Below are 23,878 nucleotides of genomic sequence, written 5' to 3' on the forward strand. Positions count from 1 at the left end.
TTTGGAAGGACTGATGTTGAGCTGAAACTCCAATACTTTGGCCACCTCATGTGAAGAGTTGACTCATTGGAAAAGGCCCTAATGCTGGGAGGGATTGGGGGCAGGAGGAGAACGGGACAGCAGAGGATGAGATGGCTGGATGGCATCACCAACTCGATGAACATGGTTTTGTGTAGACTCTAGGAGTTGATGATGGGCAGGGAGGCCTGGCGTGCTGCAATTCATGGGGTCACAAAGAGTAGGACATAATTAAGCAACTGAACTGAACTGAACTGGAGACATTTGTGCTCCAGAGCAGAGACTTTATTGAGGCAAGAAAAACAGCAGTGGCGCCTATGAAGTGACCCCTGCCCTCAGCTCTCTAGGCTGCTCTAGTCAGCAACAGAAAAAGGGACCCTCCCCCTGCATCAGTCCCCTGGAAGACCCTGTTGGGCATCGAGATCTGCCTCCTGGGGCAGGTCCCCAGCCCCCACTGATTCTTGCTCCCAGTACAGTAACATGTGAGCTGGGGAGGAGGGTCCAGATTCCCCAGAAGCTGGAGCCTGAGCCCCTCCCCTCTAGTGTCCAGAAACCCAGTTTCTGAGGACCCCTGGGACTCCACCAACCCTGGCATTGCTCCGGGGTCTCAGGAATGGGGGTCCCAGGTTCTCGAAGCTGTTGTGCACTTGGGTGATGGAGCGATTGAGGATGCTGGCTCATTTGGCGGCCAGTGTGGCCCTGCCTCCCCCAGAGCCTGCTGCGTACCTGCTACCTCACTTTGCAGTTGAGACACCGCCTTGGTCAGCGCTGTCAGTCTGTTTCCCAGGTCTTGGGGTGGGAGTAGTGAGGGGGTGTTCTCTCTGAAGGTGAGTCTGCTCTGGTCCATTTCCACCCTCAACACAACCCCAGGGGGTGGTATGCCGGGGGACCCTGAGGCAGGAGAACTGGAGGAAGTGAGGGACTGGCACTGGGTTGTGGGCCAGGTGAGCAGGCTGCATCAGGGTGGATGAATCAGCAGGGTGGTGTGGTTCAGAGATACCAAGAAGGAATGTCTTATGGACCAGACAGGGAAGGGGTCATGAGTCATAGAGGTGGAAATTTCTACTGGATCCAGAGGGTCCTCCACTCTCCCTCATGCCTGCAGGTAACTGAAATTGAAGTCGCTCAGTCATTTCCAACTCTTTGCGATGCCACAGATTGTAGCCTGCCAGGCTCCTCCATCCATTAGGTTTTCCAAGCAAGAATACTGCAGTGGGTTGCCATTTCCTCCTCCATGGGATCTTTTCCACCCAGGGATCAAACCCAGGTCTCCCAGACTGCAGGCAGACTCTTTACCATCTCAGCCACTAGGGACTGGGACCCTAAGATGATTTCACTTAGGGACCTCCAGGTTGTGAGGGTAGAGGGGCTGGATAGGGGTGAGTCCAGAGGGTGGTGCTTCCCCATGGAAGCTACCTACACCCTGGTGGTGGGCATGCTGAGGACCTGAAGTGGCTCCAAGAAGGCGTCCCTGGTTTGGGTGAAGATTGGAACAGAGTGTTTCCACTTTGGTGCTTTCATTTCATTTTATTTCCAAGAAATGTGTGCTTATTGTGTATGAATGAATCACAGAGCCCAAGTCCCCCTTTGCTTCCTCTTCCTCCACGTCCCTCTTCTCACTTTTACCCCTGCCTGCTGCTCTTGTGCTAATGGTACCATTTAAGACCTTTTTTGATGCACTACCAGTATATAATATTAAATATAGATGTACACAGTTGTCTGTACAGCCTATTTTTTTTGTTTTATCTTCTTTTACTTTCTTAAAGAAAATTTTATTAACTCATTTTTATTTTATTAACTTTACTAACTTATTGATTTTATTAACTTTATTAAAATTTATTAATAAATTTTATTAATTCATTCATTTATTTGGCTACACCAGGTCTTAGTTGTGACTGGCAGGATCTTTTTTGAGGGGTGTTTTTTTTTAAATTAATGTATTCTTTATTGAAGGATAATTGCTTTACAGAATTTTGTTGTTTTCTGTCTACCCTCAACATGAATCAGTCATAGGTGTACATATATCCCCGCCCGTTTTGAACCTCCCTCCCATCCCCTTCCCCATCCCACCCCTCTAGGTTGATACCGAGCCCCTGTTTGAGTTTCCTGAGTCATACAGCAAATTCCCGTTGCCTATTTTACATACGGTAATATAAGTTTCCATGTTACTCTTTCCATACATCTCACCTTCTCCTCCCCTCTCCCCAGGTCTATAAATCTATTCACTATGTCTGTTTCTCCACTGCTGCTGGTGGCCGCAGTCCATGGGGTTGCTAAGAGTCGGACACGACTGAGCGACTTCACTTTCACTTTTCACTTTCATGCATTGGAGAAGGAAATGGCAACCCACTCCAGTGTTCTTGCCTGGAGAATCCCAGGGACGGGGGAGCCTGGTGCGCTGCCGTCTATGGGGTCCTACAGAGTCGGACACGACTGAAGCGACAGCAGCAGCAGCAGCAGCCCTGTAAATAAATTCTTCAGTACCATTTTTCTGGATTCTGTATATATGCATTAGAATACGATATTTGTCTTTCTCTTTCTGACTTACTTTGCTCTGTATAATAGGTTCTAGGTTCATCCACCTCTTCAGAACTTACTCAAATGTGTTCCTTTATATGGCTGAGAAATACTCCATTGTGCATATGAACCTGAACTTCTTTATCCATTCATATGTCAGTGGACATCTAGGTTGCTTCCACGTTCTAGCTATCATAAATAGTGCTGCAATGAACATTGGGGTACATGTGTCTTTTTCAATTTTGGTTTCCTCGGGGTATATGCCTAGGAGTGGGATTGCTGGGTCACATGGTGGCTTTTTCCCTAGTATTTTAAGGAATCTCCATACCGTCCTCCGTAGCGGCTGTATCAATTCACATTCCCAATAACAGTGCAAGAGCGTCCCCTTTTCCCCACACCCTCTCCAGCATTTATTGTTTGTAGACTTTTGGATGTTTGCCGTTCTGACCAGTGTGCAGTGATTCTCATTGTGCTTTTGATTTGCATTTCTCTAATAATGAGCGATGTTGAGTATCTTTTCATGTGTTTGTTAGCCATCTGTATATCTTTTTTGGAGAAATGTCTGTTTAGGTCTTTTGCCCACTTTTGATTGGGTTGTTTGTTTTTCTGGTATTGAGTTGTATGAGCTGCTTGTATATTTTGGAAATTAATCCTTTGTCAGTTGTTTCATTTGCTCTTATTTTCTCCCACTCTGAGAGTTGTCTTTTCACCTTGCTTACTTTCCTTTGCTGTGTAAAAGCTTTTGAGTTTAATCAGGTCCCACTCGTTTACTTTTGTTTTTATTTCTGTTACTCTAGGAGGTGGGTCACTGAGGATCTTGCTTTGATTTATGTCATCAAGTGTTCTGCCTATGTTTTCCTCTAAGCGCTTTACAGTTTCTGGTCTTACATTTAGGTCTTTAATCCATTTTGAGTTTGTATTTGTGTGTGGTGTTAGGAAGTGTCCAATTTCATTCTTTTACATGTAGTTGTTCGGTTTCCCCAGCACCATTTATTGAAGAGTCTGGGGGGTGGCTTTTTTAATCGACTTTTTTTTTTAAGCATTGTAATTTATTTCTTTTTAATTGAAGAATAATTGCTTTACAATATTGTGTGTGTTTGGGTGTTTTACTGCCACTCTTTTCAAAAAGAAAGGAAACGTGCTTACACGTACATGTTCTACAGCCTTTTCCCAGGAAAATGTTGACTATAGTCTTCCATGTCCTACGTTCATATCTACCTTGCTCATTATAATGGTAACAAGGAATTTCATAGTAGAGTTACCATAATTTATTTAATCCTATCCTTATTGATGGACACAGAATTTTTTTCCTAGTTTTTGATGTTCCACATTTGATCACAGTGATTTATCCATGTGTATAAATCCTTTTCTACTTGTCTGCATAATTTTATAGGAAAGATATAAAAAATATGATATTTCAAGGAACTGAATACAGTTCATATATATATATATATATATTTTTTTTTTTTGACTATGCTTTACTTTTGACTATGCCGTCTGCATTGCTGTGTGGGCTTTTCTCCAGTTGCTGAGAGAAGGGGCTGCTCTGTTCCAGTGCTCGGGCTTCCCACTGTGGTGGCTTCTCTTGCAGAGCACCAGCTCTAGGGTGCGCAGCTTCAGTGCTTGCAGTTCCTGAGTTCTAGAACACAGGATCAATAGTTCTGGCAATCAGGCTTAGCTGCTCCGTGGGATCTTCCTGGATCAGAGGTTGCACCTGTGTCTCCTGATTTAGCAGGCAGATTCTTTACCACTGAGCCAGCAGGGAAGCCCTGAATAGTGTTCCGTTAGGCAGCCACCGCCAAGGTGCCATCCAAAACGCCCCTCTTCACCCTCCCACCAAGAGTGGATAAAAGTGCCCGTTTCTCCATGTCTTTGGCAACACTTGTAATATTAATCTCTTTTAATTTCCATTTAACTGGTGGGCACAATAACTACCTAGTTGTTAACTTACATCTCTGCTCACTAACAGGATCAATCGTAACTTTATTATTATTTTTTTGGCGGCACCACGCATTGTGGGATCTTAGTTCCCCGAACTGGATCAAACCCAGGTCCTTGGTCATGAAAGGCCAGAGTCCTGACCTCTCTACTACCACTCATGTCATAACTTTAATTTTAATATTATAAAGTCTTAACTTAATTTTCAGAAAGGTAATACATTTACCTGGTTCAAAATGTACAGTCCACAAGGCGTGCAGTGAAATGCCCTTCTCTCACTGATTTCTCAACCCCACCTCCTCTCCCCAGAGGTCCCAGTGTTCCCATTTCCTGTCATCCTTGCAGAGGTATTCGAGACACACACCAGCAGATTCGCAGGTATTTCTGTTTTTCTTCTTTTATAAGAACCGTAATGCAATTAGTGGTTTTTAATCTTTGAAATCTGATGAAAGCTGAAACTTCTCCTCCAAAAATGGATCTGTGCCTTCACGTCGATTTTACACAAATTTCAGGGTGGTTGTGCACCCGGCCCCAGTCTCGCTCAGTTTCAGCACCCTGCTCCGTAATCTCCTCTGGCTCTTGGTGGGGGTTTAATTTTGAAAGTTCCATGATCCTAGGACACTGGGATGTTCTGTGGCTATAATTTTATGAGTTTCCCAATTGAAGATCCTGTCACTGCCAATTCACAGTTTAAATTGAGGTGTGAGCATCTCTGGGCAATGGAGTTAACAGCAGCTTCTGGCAAATTCAACGTGTCCCAGACTGAACTCCTTATCTTCCCTCCCTCAAAACCTGGTTACTCTTCATTCAACAGAAAACTCTTGAGCATCTTGTGTCAGGTGCTGAGGATAAAATTATGAACAGAAATAACTACAAAACCCATATCCCTGCTTTTTAAACTCTTTTAAGGTGGAGACGGAGCTGGAGTGAGGAATTTCACGTAGCACGTGATGCATGTTCCAAGAAGCCAAAGAACCTGACGGAAACACATTTGCACCAGGAGTGGGTTTAAGTGATGAGCTGTCCAGAGGAGATATGAAGCAGGTAGAATTGAAAAATGGCATCACAGTGGCATGTAAAGCATGAGGTTCTGCTCCTTAACTCCAGGATAGAATGTTGGTGGGCAGAGTATGTAGTAGGCTAAGAACTACTTGAACTCTTGTGGCCTCTTGAAATCTACCAAAGACGCCTGAGCATCTATGATAGATCGTCTCTTTGTGGAGAATGCGGTCCATGGATTCTGTGGGATTTTCTTCAATCTGCAACTCTTGAGGGGAACACATGACCCCAAACAGGTGCTCAAAGCCCTGGCCACTGTGATTGACTCACAGGTGGACACATAACTCAAGCAAGAAACTCAGAATCTTTCCTGTGATTTCATAGAGCGATGTGGTATAAAGGAGACTGCCAGTGACAGTCGATTCACAGTGTTGCCTCAGCTCATCTTCAGGTTGAAACACAGGAGCAATGAATAATTCTCAAGCATCTGGCAGCTTCCCACCCCTAGTGCTCCATATATTCCTGTGTCCAAGCCTTTCTCCATCATCCTGGGAACTTGCTCAGGGCAGCCCCAAAGTGCACAGGAGATTTAATGTTCCCAGGTACAACTCTCACCAAATGAGAGTGGAACATCAGATTCCCTAGTCCACAGAGGGTTTCCAGAGAGGCATAGTTGACCACAGTGGTCACACACTTTTGGCAGGGGTACTTGTCTCTCTTCTCTATCTCACTTTTCCGCTCCTTCACTTGTAATTCCTGAGATCACCTTACAAATATGTTTAGTTTACCCAAGTGCTTGCCTCTAGTCTGCTTTAGGGTGAACCCAAATCAAAAGAGAAGGTCTCCTTTTGGGGTGAGAGACCATCACAACATGGCCTAGAACTGTTCCTCCAGTCTGGACCCCAGAGGAGCAGATCTGGGTCCAGCCCACAACAAGGAGGTGGCCTGCTGAGGAAGACTGACAGCCTGAGGTAGAGCTGCCCATCCAAGCTCACTTTAGCCCATCTACAGTCAACCTGAAGACCCAGGCTGCTGCTGCTGCTGCTAAGTCACTTCAGTTGTGTCTGACTCTGTGCGACCCCATAGACGGCAGCCCACGAGGCTCCCCAGTCCCTGGGATTCTCCAGGTAAGAACACTGGAGTGGGTTGCCATCCCCTTCTCCAATGCATGAAAGTGAAAAGTGCAAGTGAAGACGCTCAGTCATGTCCGACTCCCAGCAACCACATGGACTGCAGCCTACCAGGCTCCTCCGTCCATGGGATCCTCCAGGCAAGAGTTCTGGAATGGGGTGCCATTGCCTTCTCTGTGAAGACCCAGGAGCATGAGAATAAATGTTTACCTCCCCCTGAGATTTTGTGGCCCACAGCAAAATGGTCATGTAGTGAAAACCAGAAGCCAACTGTATCTCTCACTGCCTCTCCATTGCCTTGTTTCTGTCCACATCTCTGCCTTGCAGAAGGACAGCAATAAAAGATTTCAGGACAGGGAATGGTGAAGTCAGACTGAGGACACTGAATCATGTGGTCAGTATGGGCACTGAGAGTGCACCCACTGTTACTAGGTAGAGTTGACTGGACTTTATATCTGTACAGTTTAGGGGATGAGATGGGGAAAATGAAGGCAAGTACTCTTGGAAACACTCAAGGAAAACAAGGTTCCCATGCTCTAAGTTGGAAATACGGAAGAAAACAGTGTAGAATTGTAAGCTTACCTTTCTCATCCCAACACATAGTAGGTGTTCAATTAAAAAAAAATGTATTGAGTAAAGGATCAGTTTTGAGGGGATGTGGTGAGTTCAGTTTGGCACATGTGGGCCCTCCAGGGGCAGATGTCTGAGAGGGAGCAGAATAACAAGAGACATTTGAGAGTCACAAGTCTACTGAATTCAGGGAGAGAAGAGGTTCCAGGGAAAGAGGCAGGGAGGGCTGAAGAGCAAAGACACCAAGGCACAGGTGAAGTAAAGCACTTCCTTGGGTTTTTAGAGACTTCACTTCTAGCCTTTGGGTATCGAGAAATACCCTGGGATCCTCATGATCAATTTCTCTTTAGACTTCATCCAGCTCGGGGTGGTTCCTCTGAACTAGGCACCAGAAGAGTCTCATGTAATCTACTACCTGTTATTCATCCAGTCCCCCTAGATGGTTACTTGGGATTGCATTCATTCAGTCATTTATCAAACAGTAAATTAGTTGCCAACTAATGTGTGCACAGTATGGGTCCATCTCAATGGTCCTTCCATTCCCCATTGCCATCTCCCCCACCAGGGCTCCAGTCAGCCCCTGGCTCCTCCCTGGTCTCCCTGCCTCCACTGTGGCCCCTGCAACTCCACGCTCCCCTGGAGCAGGGAGAGCAATGAGTCTGGAGCACAGCTGGTCATGTTCCTCACCTGCTTCAGAACCCTGTGTGCCAAACCTGCTTTGAGAAATATCTCAAAATACAGACATGAAAACTATGAGGGAAGGGATGAGAACACTATGAGAGAGAAAAAAAGAAGGCAATAGAACAAAGCAAAACTTCCCTCCTACCCTCAGGACAGAGTCCAACCTCCTGGTGCTGGCATTTGAAGCTCTCTGTGACTTGATCCTCCATGACCTCTTCAGCCTCGTGCCCCACCACACCTGCTTCACATGGATGGCACAGCACGAAGTCCCAGATGAGGCACTGCTGCTTCCTTCCACGTGCTGGGGCTGCCCTTCTCCTGCTACCCACTCTTCCAGGAGTAGCTCAGCGGCCACCTCCCCCAGGAAGCCCTCCCACTCCTCTGGCCTCGTGAATCCCCTGCGCTTTCCTCTGTCACTGTGCTAGTCATACTGTGCTGCCTTCCGAGTCTGCCTCCCCTGCTGGGCTGTGAGTTCCTTGAGGGCAGGACCAGGTTTGACCCACTCTGTGTCCCCAGGGCTCAGCCCAAGGCCAGGCACACATGAGGCCTCCTGGAATATTTGCTGAAAGTCTGAGAGGCTTTCTGGGTGTCACTAATAGTGGAGACCCCTGCAGAGCAGGTGGATTGATGGCTTAGTGACCAGTTTGGGGGCAATGGTGTGGGAGCCAGAGTGGTGGGGAGGGCCTGAGAGGTCAGGAAGTGGAGGCACTGGCAACCCCTTTTCCTCTCCCAGCTGCTCTCCTTCTGTCCTTCCTGTCATCATGCTCAGGGCACCTCTCTTGTTGGTTTCCCCTCATCCAGGCCCATGATGAACATCCCTTACTGGGGATATTTTCTAGTTTACTTTAAGCTTGTTTTGTGTGAACTCCCTAGAAGTTTCAAAATGGTTTTGGGGCCAAAAGCATTAAGGCTGTGACCTAAACCTGTGCTCAGTTGCTCAGTCCTGTCCAACTCTTTGCAGCCTCATAGACTATAGCCTGTCAGGCTTCTCTTCCCAAGGAATTTTCCAGGCAAGAATACTGGAGCAGGTGGCCATTTCCTACCCCAGGGGATGCTCCCAATGCAGGGATTTAACCCACAACCCTGGGTCTCCCGCATTGGCAGAGGGATTTTACCACCAGCACCACCTGGGAAGCCCTACTGGGACTGGGACTCCAAATCCCTCCCCAGAAGTCCCCAAGTTTCCCAATGGCCTCAGCCTCCCTAGTATCTCAGACCTCTTTGTCAAATATGCAATAGTCTGCATGTTTGTGTCTCCCCAAAATTCATAGGCTGGAATCCTAATGCCTGATGTGATGGTATTAGAAGGTGGGGCCGTTGGGAGACCATTAGTTCATAATTCATGATCCCTCATGACTTGCGATTGCTGTTCCTATAAAAGACACCCCACAGAGCTCGCTAGCTTTTTCAACTTGTGAGGGCCCAGTGGGGAAGTGCTGGCTATAACCAGGAATAGAGCTGTCATCTGACCAGGCTAGCACCCTGATCTCAGACTTTCAGCCTCCAGAACTTTTATATATATGTATTTGTTGTTGATAAGATACCCAGTCTGTAGTATTTTTGTTATAGCAGACAAAGATAAAAAGTTTCTTGAACCTTTTCTTAATGATTGCTATAACTCTGCCAATAACACTCCAAATTTTGCCTTTCAGAAACAGCTTTCTGTGCCCAGTGCCCAGGAGGAGGGTCGTATGCCCCTTACCTAGACCTTCTCTGGGGCTTGGAAGCTGGTGTTGGTCTCCAATGACAGCCTCCAGGGGAGGGGGAGGGCAGGTTTCTCTTTTATACCACCCCTTGTACCTTTCCCACACAGCTGCTCAGAAATGTGACACTCTCCCATTTATTTCTGGACATCTCTTCTAGGCTCAGGAATACTAGCCTCTGCCCAGGGTGTTCTGGGCAAGAGCTCTTCCCGTGAAAAAAGTGAATCCCTGAACCCAGAGAGAAATCAAAGATCCAGGCTGGAACAACTGTCTCCTAATTGGGTTTGCTCCTGCATTCAGCATCCCTGGCCTCAGGGAGTATCTCCTCATTGATCCTTTCAGGTGATGGAGACTCACTTGAGGAGTAAGGAGAGATTTCTGAGTAGAGAGTGAGTCCCAGCTGCAGTGCTCCTGGTCATGTGATCTTGGAGGACTTTCCACTTCACTCTAGTCATTGAACTAGATTTAAAGCCATCTCTTGGGGTCTTTCTTGGGGTGCCAGGTCTCAGGATAAGTGAAGCAATTCCCCAAAGCCAGAGAATGGAGAGAGGAGAAAATGCTGATACCAGCAGATCTGGTCTCGTGTTGTGTCCCTGCAGGCCTAGCTATCCAGACAGTATAGTCTCTTCTGTTACAGCCATTGTCAATTCTCAGGACCCTCTAGGGGGAGAGGGTTATGTAGATGAGTTGCTGTTTTTTCACAGTAATGGAGAACAGCAGAGTGACTCCTGATTTTCTGATCTTGGAGTGCTTTGGGGAAGCCAGTCTAAATTAGAAGGGGATGAAGAACTTGTCTGGATTTGTTGTGTTTGCCTGAGGAGCAGTCCGGTTTCGGGACCACGTCTCTTCTTCTTCGTTTGGTCATGCTTCATGGTTTGTGGGATTTCAGTTCCCTGACCAGGGACTGAACCTGGGCCACAGCAGTGAAAGCCTGAAATCCTGACCACTATGGCACCAGGGAACTCCCTGGGATATGCCTCTTTTCACCTCCCTCCCCACCCTCCCCTAAGCCTGGACACAGTTTGTCTTCCTTTTTGATCTACAGAAGAATTTTTGGAGGAAATGGGATTCTAGGTGAAATTTTTTACTTGTCTGGCAACCTAAGGGGTGGGGGAAAAATAGGACTAAATTAATGAGCCAGAGCAGGACAAGTCCCCGGGGTGAGTTTAACTTTCTTCACCCTTCTCAGACACAGCAGGCGGCAGGCACATCTCTTAAATCCTGGATTCTGGACCCCCAGGTCCTTGGCCACTCTGAAAGAGGAACCCTGCCACCCCAGAAGCTCATATTGCCAGAAAGCTCTTCCCAGAGCTGCTGACTGATTCCTCACTGGTCCCTTTGCATTTACCTCCCAGGTGGCATCCAAAACCCAGAGCTAGGGTATTTATAGGCAAGCCCAGGGAGGTGAGCGGAAAGGCTAGTGTTTATAAACATAGAGTGCCTGAGTCTGAGAGTCAAGGGACTGAGGGTCTGTGGAGGGGTGAGGTTGGCCCCTGAGGATGTGAGAGAGAGCTCTGCATCTGGGTAAGGCTTACTGAAGGGAAGGGGCTTAAAGAGAAAGGAGAATGGTGGGGCCCCTCAAATGCTGGAGTACATGTGACCCAAAGAGTTGGCCGTATGCAAATTGTATGCAAATCAAGGAGCACATAAGCCGGACGTGAACTCTCAGCAGTTATAACTCTCTTGGTCCCCTCAGACTTCTGGTGTGGAGGCTGGGCCGTGGCAGTCACAGATTGCCTGAGGGAAAAACACTTTGCACAGTTCTCTTGCTGTAGCCTTGGTCTTGCTAGGAGACAAAGAAGGTCCTGGACAAAGGCCTCACAGTCCAAGGCAAGGGGAGTTATAGCTCTGGGCCCTGCTCCCACAGGGTGTCTGCTGTCAGGGAAGGGAGGTATCGGGTCACTGCCTGGGTGGGCGGCTATAGTTAGCCATGGACTTTGTAGATTTGCAGGACACAGTGGACAGGAGACAGGGCAGCTCCTGAGCAGACACCAGGGCCTGCCACCCAGAACTGTCAGCGCTCCTTCTTGTTTTTGGCCTGCTACCAAATCCAAGGTTGCTCTGCTAGCCACCCAACAGCTCAAAAAATTGAGAAAGGAAGTGCTGAGCCAAGGAATACGACTTTATGTGGAAAGGCAGCTGACCAGGAAAATGGCAGACGAATGTCTCAACTAACTATCTTATAGGGGTCTGTATTGCCAGGTTTGTTTGTTTGTTTTTTTAACGGCAGAGAAAGCGAGGTGAGGACTAAAGTAAAAAGGCAAAACAGAGAGGGAGAGGCTGGGCAGAACATCTCGGAGGAAATGCCTAGCCTATGGAAAGGATTTGTTAATCTCTTCTTTTTTGGCAGCCATTCACTGGCATGGGGGTTAGATTGTTTTTCTGTGAGCTGAACAGAGGTACTTTAGATTAATAGTCAGGCTGAGGAGCAGGATTCTCTGAGGCAGGACTTCATGTATAATTATAAAAACTGAAGAAACAAAAGCAAGTCAAAGAAACAGTTCCATCCCAGAGTTAGAGCTGACTCCTCCTTCTAACAGGCCTGGGCTGCCTAAAGTTGGGTCTCTGACTCCAGGCCCCTCCTGACTCTGCTAAGTCGCTTCAGTCGTGTCCAACTCTGTGTGATCCCATAGACGGCAGCCCACCAGGCTCCCCTGTCCCTGGGATTCTCCAGGCAAAAACACTGGAGTGGGTTGCCATTTCCTTCTCCAATGCATGAAAGTGAAAAGTCAAAGTGAAGTCGCTCAGTCGTGTCTGACTCTTAGCAACCCCATGGATGCAGCCTAATAGGCTCCTCAGCTCATGGGATTTTCCAGGCAAGAGTACTGGAGTGGGGTGCCATTGCCTTCTCCTGACTCTAAGTAGAGCCAAATCACGTCCCCTCCTCAATCCCCACCCCTGCCGTTATCATTCCTGTGTAGGTGGCTCTAAGCACTCCAGGAACCAGGTGGCAGGGAGCAGAGTCTAAGTTTGTGCTGGGGTGCAGGTGGGGGATGTTATAATCCAAACCACACCCACCCAATTAGACAAACCCTTGGACCTGCCTGTGCCCTGCCCAGCCAAGTCCTGGGCCAGGGACCCCTCACACCAGAGAAGAAAGGCTCCAAGTCTCTGTCACCATCCCAGGAAAACAGAATTCACCGTCGCTGGTCCCACCCTCAACTGGATCTCACTCTCCAGGTATCTCTGAGGATAATGCTGGTGGCTCTGCTGATCACCCTCAGCTGCCTCAGCCTCCGGCAGGTAACTGGGGAGAACCTTCTGCTGCAGCAAAGGGAACACTTGAGGAGTCGGGTAAACCCAGGGCCTGATACCTCAAATATCCCTCCCAGGGATGCTTCTCTAGGATGCCATCCTCTGAATCCTCTTCTCAGGAACCTCCACTCATACAGGGAGCCCCAAGTTCCCATTCCATCTCCCAGAACCCCACCTCCACCCACTGGTCCTCCTGACACCCTCCTGCCTTCATACCCTCCTCCCTCGGGACAGCCTCCAGCTTCCTCCTCTCACTTCCCATCTCCCACCCGGGGCCCAGCCTGCACACTCTCCTTAGGGTTACCTGTGTACAACCCTCCTGCAGCCCCTCCCAGACCAGGGCTTGACCTCCTCCCCACTCCCACCCAGGTTGGAGGATGCAGGCTCCTAGAGCAGGAGAGAACTGAGTCTCAGAGCTGACAGGGATCTGGTGTGGTGTCTACACACCTGTGTGGGAGAGGCGAAGAGTCAGAGGCTGGGCATGGGGTCAGGTCATTGGAGACTGAGGACGTATTTGTATGTCATCCGCACAGCGAGTCTCAGAGCCAGAAAGGTGCTTGGAGGTCATCCAGCCCCATGTCCCACCTCGTGCAGGAACCTCTCTAATGATAGATGACCCCTTTTAGTTAGTTAGAATCTATATGCAGTCCTGACAATAACCCTGTGAGGCTGGAAGTATACTGACTTTATAAGTGGAGGACCTGAAGCCCAGAAAAGTTAAGAGACTTGGCCAAGATCTTACAGGCAGTAGGTGGTGAATTCAGGATTTGAACCAATGTCTCTCTGACTTCATTGCCTGTTATTTAAACCCTTGAGGTCTGGCCAAGTATCAGACTCCAGATATTTGAGCATAGAAAATAGATTCTGGGTTTCTGAAATAATCTGTGTCCAGGACCTTATCCAGTACCCTGAACTTATACACTTTTCTGTGTGGCCCCTTTCTTCCTTACCTCCGTATGCCCAGGGTGTTACCATCGAGTACTTGAGCCTGGCTCCAGATACATTCGATGATGCTTATGTGGGCTGCTCGGAGGAGATGGAGGAGAAAGCAGTGCTTCTGTTAGAGAAGGAGATGGCCAACCATACTCGGTTGCGGGAGTCCTGGGAGACAGCCCAGAAGGCCTGGGAACAAAAACGTGCAAGGCTCACTCTGCCTCCTGGCTTCAGAAGCCAGCATGGAATTGCCATCATAGTCTACACCAGCTCATCCAACACTTTGTACCAGGAGCTGAACAAGGCTGTGCGGACTTGGGGTGGCTCCTGGGAGTCCTACATGAATCACTTCCCTTTCAAGGCTCTGCATTTCTACCTGACCCGGGCCCTGCAGCTGCTGCGGGGTGGTGGGGGCTGCAGCAGGGAACCCAGGCAAGAGGTGTTCCGTGGCGTGCGCAGGATCCACTTTGTACCCAAGAGTGTGGGGGACTCTATCCGCTTGGGCCAGTTTACCTCCAGTTCCCTGGATAAGACAGTGGCCCGCGGATTTGGTAGTGCCACCTTCTTCTCTATAAGGACTTGCTTTGGGGTCCCCATCCAGAACCTGTCTGTCTTTCCTGAGGAGCATGAGGTGCTGATCCCCCCGCAAGAAGTCTTCGTGGTGACGGGTTTCTCCAAGGATGGAAACAAACACCTGGTGAATCTCTCCAGCAATAATCAGATGTGCAGCCACTTTAACTGCGCCTATCTGGGTGGTGAGCCATGCATGAGGGAAGTAGGACTGCCAGGAGGTCCCCAGTTGATTTCAGTCCCCAGGGCCTTCAAGAGACCCAAGTCATTAATGACGAAGTTGAGGGCCAGAAGCTAGCTGGAGATACTTTTTCTTTGTGACTCAGGTTCTGCCAGTGTTTTCTGCATGTGTGAATATTCTTAGATGATTCTCCAAATGTTCTTAAATTTTCCTTCTCCTACACAGTCTAATAGACCAAAAGAACCTGGTTAAGGAGGGCAATAAGCAGAGGAAAGTGGCAGGAGGGCTGCTTCAGATCCCAGGAGGCCGTGGGCGTAGTGGGTTGATGGGACGCACGTGTGCTATTCCCCAGTGCTGAGGCAGGACAGAGTGACTGGGCCAGGGTGGGGCAGGGATGGAAAGGCAAAAAAGGCAAGATTTACTGGAAGAAGGAGGAGGAAGGGAAGTCAGAAGTATATTTGGGAGAAGGGGAAGATGGATTGATTTGGGAATAGTTGTACCAGGGCCTGGTGGGAAGGGAAGTCTGGAGTGTGAGGGTCTGTCTACCTGGAGGCCTCACTGTGGTGTCTTTTGCAGAGAAGAAGAGGAAGAGCTGTGAGTCTGTGCCAAGTGAGTCACCCTCGGGTCCCTCCCTCGGCTCTTTGACTCCCCCATGGCCCTGCTGACCATTCACTGCCTTTTCTTCTCTCTGCAGTAGGAGGGCAGGGAGACTCACTCTCCAAGGGGGCCTTCTCTCTGCTGTCCTGGAAGACCCTGCTCTTGGCCTCTTCGGGGTTCCAGCTCTTAGGAGCTGGGCTCTGAACATTCAGTGCCTGCTACTTAGGAGTCCTGGGAACATGTGACCTCCAAATGAAGAAAGGAGGCTTCAATGAGCCTGGAGAAGCAAGAAGCTGGTTTCAGACCCAGACCTAGCAGCTATGTCTCCAACCAGGATATTGGGGGATTTGAGCCCATGGTAGGATGGAGGGAGCCCCGCTCTGTGGTGGGGACTCCTGGGAACAAGCAAGGGTAGTGCTTTGATGGCTACTCCATTAAACAGTGCTGCAGTATGGTGACATCAAATTTCATGACTGGTTCGTTTCATGAGACTGGACTCTCTGCCCTGCTTTGGTTTTATGGGACTCAGGGACTCAAATGAATGACTTCTTGATCACTTTTAGACATGGTCCAGGTGCAGACCCTTGTCACACACCATAGCCTGCAACCCCAGATGCTTTAATAAACAGAGGTTCCTCACAACAGCCCGGAAGGCAGGAAGGGGGACAGATGGCTTCCTCAGCCGTTTGTCTGACAATAAATGCAGAGCCAACAAGGAAGTCAGAGAGGTTGTTTTCAAACCAGAACCCCTGCTCCCACCCCCATCTCAATTCCATCAAACATCTGAAGGAGCTCAAAGTTCGATCCTAAGCCCAGAATATCGGGTCCCCAGAGCAAACCATTTCTGTGTGTCCTCTCCCACCAGGGTTCATTTCAGCGTTGCCAATCTCAAAGTATCATGAGACAGAGATTAACACACTCTGGATGAAAGTGAAGGAGGAGAGTGAAAAAGTTGGCTTCAAGCTCAACATTCAGAAAACTAAGATCATGGCATCTGGTCCCATTACTTCATGGGATATAGATGGGGAAACAGTGGAAACAGTGTCAGACTTTTTTTTGGGGGGGGGGCTCCAAAATCACTGCAGATGGTGATTGCAGCCATGAAATTAAAAGATGCTTACTCCTTGGAAGGAAAGATACGACCAACCTAGATAGCATACTTAAAAGCAGAGACATTACTTTTCCAGCATACTTAAAAGCAGAGACATTACTTTTCCACAAAGGTCCATCTAGTCAAGGCTATGGTTTCTCCAGTAGTCATGTATGGATGTGAGAGTTGGACTGTGAAGAAAGCTGAGCACCGAAGAATTGATGCTTTTGAACTGTGGTGTTGGAGAAGACTCTTGAGAGTCCCTTGGACTGCATAAGATCCAACCAGTCCATCCTAAACAAGATCAGTCCTGGGTGTTCATAAGAAGGACTGATGTTGAAGTTGAAAGTCCAGTACTTTGGCTACCTCATGTGAAGAGTTGACTCATTGGAAAATACCCTAATGCTGGGAGGGATTGGGGGCAGGAGGAGAAGGGGACGACAGAGGATGAGATGGCTGGATGGCATCACCAACTCAATGGACATGGGTTTGGGTAGACTCTGGGAGTTGATGATGGACAGGGAGGTCTGGTGTGCTGCAATTCATGGAGTTGCAAAGAGTTAGACACGACTGAGTGACTGAACTGGACTGAACTGAACAGAACTGGAGACATTTGCCTTCCAGAACAGAGACTTTATTGAGGCAAAAAGAGCAGCAGTGGCGCCTATGAAGTGACTCCTGCCCTCAGCTCTCTAGGCTACTCTAGTCAGCAACAGAAAAAGGGACCCTCCCCCTGCATCAGTCCCATGGAAGACCCTACTAGGCATTGAGGTCTGCCTCCTGGGGCAGGTCGCCAGACCCCACTGATTCTTGCTCCCAGTACAGTAACATGTGAGCTGGGGAGGAGGGTCCAGATTCCCCAGAAGCTGGAGCCTGAGCCCCTCCCCTCTAGTGTCCAGAAACCCAGTTTCTGAGGACCCCTGGGACTCCACCAACCCTGGCATTGCTCCGGGGTCTCAGGAATGGGGGTCCCAGGTTCTCGAAGCTGTTGTGCACTTGGGTGATGGAGCGACTGAGGATGCTGGCTCATTTGGCGGCCAGTGTGGCCCTGCTTCCCCCAGAGCCTGCTGCGTACCTGCTACCTCACTTTGCAGTCGAGACACCGCCTTGGTCAGCGCTGTCAGTCTGTTTCCCAGGTCTTGGGGTGGGAGTAGTGAGGGGGTGTTCTCTCTGAAGGTGAGTCTGCTCTGGTCCATTTCCACCCTCAACACAACCCCAGGGGGTGGTATGCCGGGGGACCCTGAGGCAGGAGAACTGGAGCCAGTGAGGGACTGGCACTGGGTTGTGGGCCAGGTGAGCAGGCTGCATCAGGGTGGATGAATCAGCAGGGTGGTGTGGTTCAGAGATACCAAGAAGGAATGTCTTATGGACCAGACAGGGGGTCATGAGTCATAGAGGTGGAAATTTCTACTGGATCCAGAGGGTCCTCCACTCTCCCTCATGCCTGCAGGTAACTGAAATTGAAGTCACTCAGTCATTTCCAACTCTTTGTGATGCCACGGACTGTAGCCTGCCATGCTCCTCCATCCATTAGATTTTTCAAGCAAGAATACTGCAGTGGGTTGCCATTTCCTCCTCCAGGGGATCTTCTCTACCCAGGGATCGAACCCAGGTCTCTCACACTGCTGGCAGACTCTTTACCATCTGAGCCACTAGGGACCGGGACCCTAAGATGATTTCACTTAGGGACCTCCAGGTTGTGAGGGTAGAGGGGCTGGATAGGGGTGAGTCCAGAGGGTAGTGCTTCCCCATGGAAGCTCCCTACACCCTGGTGGTGGGCACGCTGAGGACCTGAAGTGGCTCCAAGAAGGCGTCCCTGGTTTGGGTCAAGATTGGAACAGACAGTTTCCACTTTGGTGCTTTCATTTCATTTTATTTCCAAGAAATGTGTGCTTATTGTGTATGAATGAATCACAGAGCCCAAGTCCCCCTTTGCTTCCTCTTCCTCCACGTCCCTCTTCTCACTTTTACCCCTGCCTGCTGCTCTTGTGCTAATGGTACCATTTAAGACCTTTTTTGATGCACTGCCAGTAATATAATATTAAATATAGATGTACACATTTGTCTTACAGCCTATTTTTGTTTTCTGTTTTATCCTCTTTTACTTTCTTAAAGAAATTTGTATTAACTCATTTTTATTTTATTAACTTTATTAACTTATTGATTTTATTAACTTTATTAAAATTTATTAATAAATTTTATTAATTCATTCATTTATTTGGCTACACCAGGTCTTAGTTGTGACAGGCAGGATCTTTTTTGAGGGATGTTTTTTCTTAAATTAATTTATTCTTTATTGAAGGATAATTGCTTTACAGAATTTTGTTGTTTTCTGTCTACCCTCAACATGAATCAGTCATAGGTGTACATATATATCCCTCCCCTTTTGAACCTCCCTCCCATTCCCTTCCCCATCCTACCCCTTTAGGTTGATAGCAAGCCCCTGTTTGAGTTTCCTGAGTCATACAGCAAATTCCCGGAAGCAACAGTTAGAACTGGACATGGAACAACAGACTGGTTCCAAATAGGAAAAGGAGTTCGTCAAGGCTGTATATTGTCACCCTGCTTATTTAACTTATATGCAGAGTACATTATGAGAAACGCTGGACTGGAAGAAACACAAACTGGAATCAAGATTGCTGGGAGAAGTATCAATAACCTCAGATGTGCAGATGACACCACCCTTATGGCAGAAAGTGAAGAGGAACTCAAAAGCCTCTTGATGAAAGTGAAAGTGGAGAGTGAAAAAGTTGGCTTAAGGCTCAACATTCAGAAAATGAAGATCATGGCATCTGGTCCCACCACTTCATGGGAAATAGATGGGGAAACAGTGGAAACAGTGTCAGACTTTATTTTTCTGGGCTCCAAAATCACTGCAGATGGTGACTGCAGCCATCCTTGGAAGGAAAGTTATGACCAACCTAGATAGCATGTTCAAAAGCAGAGACATTACTTTGCCAACAAAGTTTCGTCTAGTCAAGGCTATGGTTTTTCCTGTGGTCATGTATGGATATGAGAGTTGGACTGTGAAGAAGGCTGAGCGCTGAAGAATTGATGCTTTTGAACTGTGGTGTTGGAGAAGACTCTTGAGAGTCCCTTGGACTGCAAGGAGATCCAACCAGTCCATTCTGAAGGAGATCAGCCCTGGGATTTCTTTGGAAGGAATGATGCTAAAGCTGAAACTCCAGTCCTTTGGCCACCTCATGTGAAGAGCTGACTCATTGGAAAAGACTGATGCTGGGAGGGATTGGGGGCAGGAGGAGAAGGGGACGACAGAGGATGAGATGGCTGGATGGCATCACCGACTCGATGGACGTGAGTCTGAGTGAACTCCGGGAGTTGGTGATGGACAGGGAGGCCTGGCGTGCTGCGATTCACGGGGTCACAAAGAGTCGGACACGACTGAGCGACTGATCTGATCTGATTTTACATACGATAATATAAGTTTCCATGTTACTCTTTCTATACATCTCACCCTCTCCTCCCCTCTCCCCAGGTCTATAAGTCTATTCTCTATGTCTGTTTCTCCACTGCTGCCCTGTAAATAAATTCTTCAGTACCATTTTCCTGGATTCCGTATATATGCATTAGAATACGATATTTGTCTTTCTCTTTCTGACTTACTTTGCTCTGTATAATAGGTTCTAGGTTCATCCACCTCTTCAGAACTGACTCAAATGTGTTCCTTTTTATGGATGAGAAATATTCCACTGTGTATATGAACCTGAACTTCTTTATCCATTCATCTGTCAGTGGACATCTAGGTTGCTTCCACGTTCTAGCTATTATAAATAGTGCTGCAATGAACATTGGGGTACATGCGTCTTTTTCAATTTTGGTTTCCTCAGGGTATATGCCTAGGAGTGGGATTGCTGGGTCACATGGTGGTTTTTTCCCTAGTATTTTAAGGAATCTCCATACCGTCCTCCGTAGCGGCTGTATCAATTCACATTCCCAATAACAGTGCAAGAGCGTCCCCTTTTCCCCACACCCTCTCCAGCATTTATTGTTTGTAGACTTTTGGATGTTTGCCGTTCTGACCAGTGTGCAGTGATTCTCATTGTGCTTTTGATTTGCATTTCTCTAATAATGAGCGATGTTGAGCATCTTTTCATGTGTTTGTTAGCCATCTGTATATCTTCTTTGGAGATATGTCTGTTTAGGTCTTTTGCCCACTTTTGATTGGGTTGTTTGTTTTTCTGGTATTGAGTTGTATGAGCTGTTTGTATATTTTGGAAACTAATCCTTTGCCAGTTATTTCATTTGCTCTTATTTTCTCCCACTCTGAGAATTGTCTTTTCACCTTGCTTACTTTCCTTTGCTGTGCAAAAGCTTTTAAGTTTAATCAGGTCCCACTTGTTTACTTTTGTTTTTATTTCTGTTACTCTAGGAGGTGGGTCACTGAGGACCTTGCTTTGATTTATGTCATCGAGTGTTCTGCCTATGTTTTCCTCTAAGAGCTTTATAGTTTCTGGTCTTACATTTAGGTCTCTAATCCATTTTGAGTTTGTATTTGTGTGTGGTGTTAGGAAGTGTCTAATTTCATTCTTTTACATGTAGTTGTTCGGTTTCCCCAGCACCATTTATTGAAGAGTCTGGGGGGTGGTTTTTTTAATCGGCTTTTTTTTAAAGCGTTGTAATTTCTTTTTAATTGAAGAATAATTGTTTTACAATATTGTGTGTGTTTGGATGTTTCACTGCCACTCTTTTGAAAAAGAAAGGAAACGTGCTTACACGTACATGTTCTACAGCCTTTTCCCAGGAAAATGTTGACTATAGTCTTCCATGTCCTACGTTCATATCTACCCTGCTCATTATAATGGTAACAAGGAATTTCATAGTACAGTTAATCCATAATTTATTTAACCCTTTCCTTATGATGGAGACAGAATTTTTTTCCTAGTTTTTGATGTTCCACATTTGATCACAGTGATTTATCCATGTGTATAAATCCTTTTCTACTTGTCTGCATAATTTTATAGGAAAGATATAAAAATATGATATTTCAAGGAACTGAATACAGTTCATATATATATATATATATATTTTTTTGACTACGCTTTACTTTTGACTATGCCGTCTTCATTGCTGTGTGGGCTTTTCTCCAGTTGCTGAGAGAAGGGGCTACTCTGTTCCAGTGCTCGGGCTTCCCACTGTGGCGGCTTCTCTTGCAGAGCACAAGCTCTAGGGTGCGCAGCTTCAGTGCTTGCAGTTCCTGAGTTCTAGAACACAGGATCAATAGTTCTGGCAATCAGGCTTAGCTGCTCTGTGGGATCTTCCTGGATCAGGGTTGAACCTGTGTCTCCTGATTTAGCAGGCAGATTCTTTACCACTGAGCCAGCAGGGAAGCCCCGAATAGTGTTCCTTTAGGCAGCCACCGCCAAGGTGCCATCCAAAACGCCCCTCTTCACCCTCCCACCAAGAGTGGAAAAAGTACCCGTTTCTCCGTGTCTTTGGCAACACTTGCAATATTAATCTCTTTTAATTTCCATTTAACTGGTGGCCACAAACACTACCTAGTTGTTAACTTACGTCTCTGCTCTCTAACAGGATCAATCATAACTCTATTATTATTATTTTGGTGGCACCATGCATTGTGGGATCTTAGTTCCGTGAACTGGATCAAACCCAGGTCCTTGGCCATGAAAGGCCAGAGTCCTGACCTCTCTACTACCACTCATGTCATAACTTTAATTTTAATATTATAAAGTCTTAACTTAATTTTCAGAAAGGTAATACATTTACCTGGTTCAAAATGTACAGTCCACAAGGCGTGCAGTGAAATGCCCTTCTCTCACTGATTTCTCAACCCCACCTCCTCTCCCCAGAGGTCCCAGTGTTCCCATTTCCTGTCATCCTTGCAGAGGTATTCGAGACACACACCAGCAGATTCGCAGGTATTTCTGTTTTTCTTCTTTTATAAGAACCGTAATGCAATTAGTGGTTTTTAATCTTTGAAATCTGATGAAAGCTGAAACTTCTCCTCCAAAAATGGATCTGTGCCTTCACGTCGATTTTACACAAATTTCAGGGTGGTTGTGCACCCGGCCCCAGTCTCGCTCAGTTTCAGCACCCTGCTCCGTAATCTCCTCTGGCTCTTGGTGGGGGTTTAATTTTGAAAGTTCCATGATCCCAGGACACTTGAATGTTCTGTGGCTATAATTTTATGAGTCTCCCAATTGAAGATCCTGTCACTGCCAATTCACAGTTTAAATTGAGGTGTGAGCGTCTCTGGGCAATGGAGTTAACAGCAGCTTCTGGCAAATTCAACGTGTCCCAAACTGAACTCCTTATCTTCCCTCCTTCAAGACCTGGTTACTCTTCATTCAACAGAAAACTCTTGAGCATCTTGTGTCAGGTGCTGAGGATAAAATTATGAGTAGAAATAACTACAAAACCCATATCCCTGCTTTTTAAACTCTTTTAAGGTGGAGACGGAGCTGGAGTGAGGAATTTCACGTAGCACGTGATGCATGTTCCAAGAAGCCAAAGAGCCTGACGGAAACACATTTGCACCAGGAGTGGGTTTAAGTGATGAGCTGTCCAGAGGAGATATGAAGCAGGTAGAATTGAAAAATGGCATCGCAGTGGCATGTAAAGCATGAGGTTGTTCTCCTTAACTCCAGGATAGAATGTTAGTGGGCAGAGTATGTAGTAGACTAAGAACTACTTGAACTCTTGTGGCCTCTTGAAATCTACCAAAGACGCCTGAGCATCTATGATAGATCGTCTCTTTGTGGAGAATGCGGTCCATGGATTCTGTGGGATTTTCTTCAATCTGCAACTCTTGAGGGGAACACATGACCCCAAACAGGTGCTCAAAGCCCTGGCCACTGTGATTGACTCACAGGTGGACACATAACTCAAGCAAGAAACTCAGAATCTTTCCTGTGATTTCATAGAGCGATGTGGTATAAAGGAGACTGCCAGTGACAGTCGATTCACAGTGTTGCCTCAGCTCATCTTCAGGTTGAAACACAGGAGCAATGAATAATTCTCAAGCATCTGGCAGCTTCCCACCCCTAGTGCTCCATATATTCCTGTGTCCAAGCCTTTCTCCATCATCCTGGGAACTTGCTCAGGGCAGCCCCAAAGTGCACAGGAGATTTAATGTTCCCAGGTACAACTCTCACCAAATGAGGGTGGAACATCAGATTCCCTAGTCCACAGAGGGTTTCCAGAGAGGCATAGTTGACCACAGTGGTCACACACTTTTGGCAGGGGTACTTGTCTCTCTTCTCTATCTCACTTTTCCGCTCCTTCACTTGTAATTCCTGAGATCACCTTACAAATATGTTTAGTTTACCCAAGTGCTTGCCTCTAGTCTGCTTTAGGGTGAACCCAAATCAAAAGAGAAGGTCTCCTTTTGGGGTGAGAGACCATCACAACATGGCCTAGAACTGTTCCTCCAGTCTGGACCCCAGAGGAGCAGATCTGGGTCCAGCCCACAACAAGGAGGCGGCCTGCTGAGGAAGACTGGCAGCCTGAGGTAGAGCTGCCCATCCAAGCTCACTTTAGCCCATCTACAGTCAACCTGAAGACCCAGGCTGCTGCTGCTGCTGCTAAGTCACTTCAGTCGTGTCTGACTCTGTGCGACCCCATAGACGGCAGCCCACCAGGCTCCCCCGTCCCTTGGATTCTCCAGGTAAGAACGCTGGAGTGGGTTGCCATTCCCTTCTCCAATGCATGAAAGTGA

The 23,878-nt window shown here is 47.4% G+C and overlaps 1 protein-coding gene across 1 annotated transcript; it reads left to right on the forward strand.

The window, feature by feature from the left end:
* Positions 1-896: 896 nt before the first annotated feature.
* Positions 897-15,557, forward strand: LOC147358193 (ecto-ADP-ribosyltransferase 5-like). Its single transcript, XM_086338182.1, has 5 exons — positions 897-962; positions 12,737-12,799; positions 13,776-14,499; positions 15,072-15,104; positions 15,190-15,557. The coding sequence occupies exons 1-5, from the start codon at positions 897-899 to the stop codon at positions 15,294-15,296; spliced, it is 993 nt and encodes a 330-aa protein (XP_086194308.1). The 3' UTR covers positions 15,297-15,557.
* Positions 15,558-23,878: the final 8,321 nt, after the last annotated feature.

This window comes from Bos grunniens, chromosome 15, assembly GCF_055505025.1.
Source record: "Bos grunniens cultivar Pamir isolate PY7600 chromosome 15, Bosgru_T2T1.0, whole genome shotgun sequence".
Taxonomy (NCBI): domain Eukaryota; kingdom Metazoa; phylum Chordata; class Mammalia; order Artiodactyla; family Bovidae; genus Bos; species Bos grunniens.